The following is a 6,552-nucleotide window of genomic DNA, read 5'->3' as shown; positions in this document are numbered from 1 at the left end:
AATCGAGCTTTGGTTTTCTAGAATCTTAGGAGATTTTTCAGAAAAAACCAAAGCTTTGGTTCTCCTAAAGATTCTAGAAAACCAAAGCTTTGGTTTTCTAGAATCGAGCTGTGGTTTTCTTGAATTTCTCTTTAATCTCTGTGTAGGCTCGATTTTAGAAGAGAATCTCCCAAGATTTTAGATAATCAAAGGTCGATTCCAAAAAAGAAGTAGCTCCTAAGATTCTAACTAAAGATAAATCTCCTAAGATTCTAACTAATTAGTGGTTTTCTCAAATCTAGCTTTAAATCGTAGAGATTAATAAAAAAGAATCTCCTAAGATTCTAACTAATTAGTAATGGTTTTCTGAAATCTCTCTCTCTCTCTCTCTCTCTCTCTCTCTCTTTCTTAGAAGGGAGTATGGCACTAATTAATCAAGAAAAGAAAGTAATGTTGCATGCAACCTGAGATAAACATAGCGAAGAAAGACTTATCTTTTGCGCACGCTTTTCGCGTCGCCCTTATAATCCATAAATTGCTAGCAAGGCTGGGGAGGACGAGGGGGAGAGTAGCTGAGAAGCAGAAGAGAGAGAGAGAGAGAGAGAGAGAGAGAGAGATCTGTGGGCTTACAGTTGCTATGGCGAGCGATAAGGTTGACAGGTACCTGCATGACGAGCGCATCAATGAAATGCCCGCCTTTCAGCTAGCTCCCCAGAAGCCTGTTACTCCCCCCTCCGCTAGTTCCAAAGACAAGGACAAGCTCACATGGTATATCATCAGCAGCAGCTTCGCCGCTTCCACCGGCGGATTTCTGTATGGCTACAACCTCGTCGCTGCTGGTACGAATCCTCTGCTCGTGCAAAGCTCTTCTACTCTTCATGCACGGAGAAATTTTTGGCTGACTCATGCGCTGTGAATTGCGTCTGCACGTCGTTTGGCTATGATGTCTGCTTAAAATTGCTTTGTATGTGTGCTTTAGGTCACCATTATTATGAGCAATTTTGCAGAAACTTTTAATGCTGCATGTTGCGTCAGAAGTAGCACTTATAATGATTTGTTGTTGCATGTATGCAGGCGGTATTTCAATCATGAACGACTTTCTCCGTGCGTTCTACCCTGCCATTCTTGATCATAAGCAGTCGGGAAGTCATGGTAACTACTGTAAATATGACAACCAAGCCTTCCAGCTGTTTTCATCCTCTCTCTGCCTTGCGGCGCTCTTTGCGACCTTTTTGGCGTCCCCCGTAACAAGAAAATATGGACACACAACCACCATGATAGGAGCTGGAATCTTTTACATGCTGGGATCAGTCATGGGGGCCGCAGCTCTCAATCTCACCATGGTATATTTGAGTAGAGTCCTCATGGGATGCGGCATCGGGTTCTCGAATCAGGTAATTAATTATATGATTACCTGATAATTACAATTAATTACAAGTAGCTCTCATGCATAATGTGAGAGGATTTCTCACTTTCCGTTTTACACCTTACTTGTAGGCAATACCACTTTATCTCTCAGAGATTGCGCCTCTCAAACACAGAGGCAAGCTGCTGCTATTCTTCTCATTGGAGCTCGCATTCGGTCTGTTCATCGCAAATCTTACCAACTTCTTGAGCAACCAAAGGCACCCATGGGGATGGCGCGTATCGTTTGCCGTGTGCATCGTTCCTGCATTGATTCTCACCATAACCGGCATGATTATCGTTGATTCTCCATATACCTTGATTGCACAAGGCCGCCATGAGCATGCACAGATCGTGTTACAAAAGTTGCGTCAGACCGATGATGTACACGATGAACTTAACGAGTTGATAAAGGGTCGCGCAATCCTCGAGGCAGAGGAATCAAAAAAGGTGAAGCCTAAAGGTCAATTGTGGAGTCTCTTTTCGAGCCACCACCGGCCCCATCTCATAATTGCCATTGCCATGCCCTTCTTTCAGCAAATGAGTGGCTTTGATGCAATTCTCTTCTATGGACCATCGGTCTTTGGGGCAGCCGGGTTTAAGGATGGTGCAGCACTTTACTCAACCCTAATCACTGGCTTTTTTGCCTTCATATCTACGCTGATAGCCGCATACATTGTCGATCATGTCGGTCGCAGGAAGATTCTCCTCTATTGTACGGTCGCCATGTTCATATCGATGGTAAGATTGAATGAATTTTTATCATTGTATGTATATTCATTTTCTGATTGGAGCTTTGTCAGTGCATTTTAATGAATACAATTTGATGTTGTGCAGGTAGTGGTGGCCACTATTCTTGGAACACAGCTAAGAGGAACCGTCGAAACCTTGTCTCATGTGGCAGGGATAATCGAAGTGGTGGTTTTATGCATAGTAGTGTTGGCATACAAGGCCTCATGGGGACCTATGGCTTGGCTTATACCCAGTGAAATATTTCCACAAGAGATACGATCGACGGGTCAAAGCTTGGTGGTATCCCTCAACATGCTCATCAAGTTCTCTGTCGCCCAATCGTTTCTATCGATGCTTTGCACGTTCAAATTTGGCATATTTCTCTTCTTTGCTGGCTGGCTTGTTGTGATGGGTATCTTCACCTACTTCCTCATCCCTGAAACAAGGGGCATCCAGATCGACTCAATGAAAACTCTATGGGATCAGCATTGGTATTGGAAGCGCTTTACCCTCGTTGATCATGTGACCTCTCCAATGGCTCCGGAGAAGCAAGCAGAAGTTGTTTGATCGACATCTTGCATGCAATATGTTGTAAACAGCATCACCTCTACTAGTACACCTACATATAAGAGAGAATGGAAGCCTTTGCAGGTTTCTATTTTGTATGTATATGAGGCCATGACCAAAAATGTGGCAGGCATAATTATGACAACTTGGTCAATTTGCAATAAATAAGTGTACAACTTCAGATAGGTCCTCCCTTCCTCCTGAATTAATGCAGACTTTTAGGGGTTTGAGTTAGATATCGGCCTCTATGTAGATGTGGCAATTCCCCTCCACCCGGTCACCCGGTAGGCATGTTTAAACATTATACTGTTTCAATCATCTGCCAATGCACATGACCAAGGGCGTAATCACCGGTCACCGCCACTACCATATGTCTGCAGAGAGGCCAAAATATCTACCCATGGCCCACTTTTAGTATAGCAAATATAGCAACTAGTGCTTTAACCATGTTTCTATAGAAATAGAAAAAGCTTAATAAGAGTAGGTCCTTGGCCTTACTTCAAATGATAAAATGAGCAAAAGGAAAAAGCTTACTTTCAGAACTTTCAGATTTCTTTAATAATATTCATGGAGCATGGAAGCATCGACTCGAATGTCAGAATGTCAAAAGCCAAAACCAAGCATTACTCATGAGACTTGAGGAGCATTACTCATGATTACATTAATGTTCATAAGCTACACCGCTAGCTCAGACAATGTCATCATAGCTTCTGGTTAATCCTCTCTCTCTACTCTTCAAATGCGTTATCATGAATTTTGCCCGATGGGGAGGAGATCTTGCTCAAATATTACATACCTCTTAAGTTCCCAAAGAGTTGGTCTAATGGTAAGGTGTTGGCTCCTCAACCTCCGGGTAGTGGGTTCGAATCCCCCATTGGGTCCCCTTTCGAGAAGCACCTTGTGCTCACCTGGTGTTCATGTTGTTACGGCTCTTGCCCTTGAACACTCAAGTGCATCCTCCTCCTTGGGTGACCCACCCAAGGAGGAGGTTCCTAGCTTGTTGCTAGGAGTTCTCTCTGTTGCTCCTAGTATATGTGGTGCATCAATTAGGTGGCCATGGTGATGCCTACTCGTACATGTACATCAATTATGTGGCCATGGTGATGCAGCCTACTCGTGGCGCTTGTCCGATAGTATGCAACCCTTGCTCGACCAAGTTTCATGGCTAATATTTGGAAGGGATAAGCACCTCCTCTTGTGGGCTCTCTCATGTGTGATAGGAAAAAACCTACAAAATTTAGGAAAATTTACTGTAAAATCTTTACCTCTAAAAAATCTAATGTGTAGGTTTTTCAAGTTTTTTCGGAGCATGAACATTGATGAGTATTTCATATTTCTTGTATACCATTATCAAGATAAAAGATTTTGTTTGCTTGCTTCCTTTCACTACAAGAGTTGCTTAAGACTAGTAACGTGTATAGCGACGCAAATGTATGGGAGTAGTTTTATTCTTGGCATCACTAAAACCATCGCTACTATCGTCGATAGCAGACTGTCACTATATGCATCTTTATTTGTCGCTATCAGCGTTGCTATATATCAACTCATATAGCGACGTTGATAGATGCAAATAGCTCTTTTTAAATAGCGACGTATACAACAAGGATGCAGAACCGTAAATAATGACGCTGCAGCATAATTTTTTTTGGTGGCAGGACACACAATGTCCTCCCACCCAATCAACCATATGTATTGAACAAAATGCAATAGCATAGAATCAACAAAAGCAATGAATTTACAAAAATATATAGTGAATTGATTAAAGCATTGTAGAACCAAAATAAATTACATTCTTGTATAGAATTTACAAGAAAGTATTATAGAACCAAATTAAATTGTTCTTAATTTACAAAAACTATAGAACCAATTACATTATTGTTCATAATCTACAAAATACGTCATCTCGTAATATATTTTATATAGAAGTAAGACTAGCTAGCTTAACGTCGGTTAATCTGACGTCTCATTGCGACCCAACAACGTATCCATCGGATCCTGCAAAAGAAACAATAAAAAAAATTGTAAGCTTAAACATACAAACATAAAACAATCTCACAACTTATTATTAAAATACAATAAATTTCAAAGATTAAAATTAGATAATTACCGAGCAGGATCGAGAGCTCAAAATGCCCACGTACTACGCTCGTATGGTGTGAGGTCATGTCCCAATCATCGACCACTTTTTAAAACATACAAAAAAAACGCTATGTTAAAGTTTAAGATTACAAATACCCAGAAGTACTAAACCTAAAGAGCAATGCAACAACACTTACAAAGTCAGCCTCAAATGACGCCCATCCACCGCTCCCCAAGTGGTATGAGCTCTTTGCCTCTACTCGCGCTCTGGCTATCTCCTTTTTTGCTTCCACTCGCTTGGCAATCTTCCAATCTTCTTTGCTCAGCCAAGTTGTCTATTCCACTCATGCTTTATTGCTTTCTTCACTTCAACGCGTTTATTCTTGCACTACTCGTGCATCTGCACCCTCATTAAGTCTTCATGAAGCACTCATCTCGATTTTGCCACGGGAAACTCGTCATGCAATATACTGACAAATCTCTATTTCAATTCATTCAGCACTTCTGACCATTCATTTAATATGTAGTGCCAAACAATCTGAGAGCACAAGCCGCACATACGTGTAATCACCTTCTTGCCGTCCTCATCTAAGATTAATCCTCCACTGACGTCGATCAAGTATGGCAAGTCCTCTCGCCTCAGCCGCCTGAATCTAGGTGTCATTGTAGGCGTTTTGACAGGGGTCTTGACTGGTATCTCGAGAGGGGTCGTGGCTGCAGGCACGGGAGTCTAGGCTCCGAAGCGAGGAGTATCAAGTGGGGTGTGGCCTAGAGGAGTAGCTAGTGGTGTGAAGCAAGGAGTGTCGAGTGGGCTGAGCCAAGGAGGATTTGCTAGCGGTGTGTAGCCAGGAGTGCCGGAAAGTCGTGTAAAAGCCGAAGTACAGGACGATACCGTGGTCGGTGTGCAGGGGGGCGGGCAAAGAAGGTGGAGGTAAGATGCCTTGATGACTATGAGGCGATGTGGAAGCATCAATAGCATCTCCTCCACAGCAGTCAATGTCTCCACCACTAGAGCGTCGGTGCCTAGAAGAGTGTGTAGACCGTCTAGTCGACACGGAGCTCTTGGACCGCTCTGAACGCTCTGAAGTAAACGAAGACGGTGAAGGAGTGAGACGACACGGTGGTGCGCTGACGTTGTGGTGGACATCGTACCACTCCTCTTCTCGGGGTCTAAGGAAGAGTAAAACGCATCTGGATCCATCCTGCATGAAAAAAACACATTTGGAGTTAAAACATATTAATGATAGATTTTGATTCACAATTTAAAGTTAAAACTATCTGATTCAAAAATTGAAGTTTCACAAGCTTAGAATAGAGAAAAAAAGGGGCAAAATTGCTCAAATACAAATTAATTCCTTCACAAAAGGGAGCAAAATTACTTAGATACAATATGAGGTCTCTTTCTCATCCTCGCATAACTCAACATAACTCCATATGTCTATGTAGAGCTCTCCATCCAAGCAAATGTCTGGAGTTTCATCCAAGAGGTCCTCTGTATGCATGCCTGCTTTAGAAGCAATTCCGGGCTCGTCTGGTGCCACATTCGTGGCTTCTTGCTTGTTTTTCTCTATGGTCTCATCCACAAATGCCAAGGTAACTTGCAAATTATAACCCTCGTACACCCGTGAACTATGAGGGGGCACCTCTATAACATACCACCAATTTGGTTGCGACTTTGTAGGATGGAATATCACTTGCAAGAGCAACGTATCTTACATGAGTAGTAAAAGCACACAAGTCCTCTAAAGTCGGATGAGGCAAAATTTACTTACTGACTTGTCCACAAAGCTT

At 42.5% G+C, this 6,552-nt stretch overlaps 1 protein-coding gene across 2 annotated transcripts; it reads left to right on the top strand.

Annotated features, from left to right (window-relative positions):
* Window positions 1-524: 524 nt before the first annotated feature.
* On the top strand, window positions 525-2,863 carry LOC147459482 (sugar transport protein MST4-like). Of its 2 annotated transcripts, XM_086510741.1 has the most exons (5): window positions 525-818; window positions 1,054-1,373; window positions 1,477-1,833; window positions 1,921-2,124; window positions 2,221-2,863. In XM_086510741.1, the coding sequence occupies exons 1-5, from the start codon at window positions 617-619 to the stop codon at window positions 2,680-2,682; spliced, it is 1,545 nt and encodes a 514-aa protein (XP_086366867.1). In that variant the 5' UTR covers window positions 525-616; the 3' UTR covers window positions 2,683-2,863. The 2 variants fall into 2 exon arrangements, with proteins under 2 accessions (XP_086366867.1, XP_086366866.1); XM_086510740.1 differs by having other exon boundaries at window positions 1,477-2,124.
* The last annotated feature ends 3,689 nt before the right edge of the window (window positions 2,864-6,552 follow it).

Source organism: Adiantum capillus-veneris, chromosome 4 (genome assembly GCF_014529385.1).
Source record: "Adiantum capillus-veneris isolate H3 chromosome 4, ASM1452938v2, whole genome shotgun sequence".
NCBI classification, from domain to species: domain Eukaryota; kingdom Viridiplantae; phylum Streptophyta; class Polypodiopsida; order Polypodiales; family Pteridaceae; genus Adiantum; species Adiantum capillus-veneris.
This window is presented reverse-complemented; position numbering and strand designations above follow the sequence as displayed.

What these genes read in the sequence shown, in the direction of transcription:
- LOC147459482 (XM_086510740.1), top strand. Translation starts at nt 617, where the DNA reads ATGGCGAGCGATAAGGTTGACAGGTACCTGCATGACGAGCGCATCAAT. An exon ending in GCATCGGGTTCTCGAATCAG is followed by an intron (nt 1,374 to 1,476) that starts GTAATTAATTAT and finishes CCTTACTTGTAG; the next exon opens with GCAATACCACTTTATCTCTC. An exon ending in TCGCCATGTTCATATCGATG is followed by an intron (nt 2,125 to 2,220) that starts GTAAGATTGAAT and finishes GATGTTGTGCAG; the next exon opens with GTAGTGGTGGCCACTATTCT.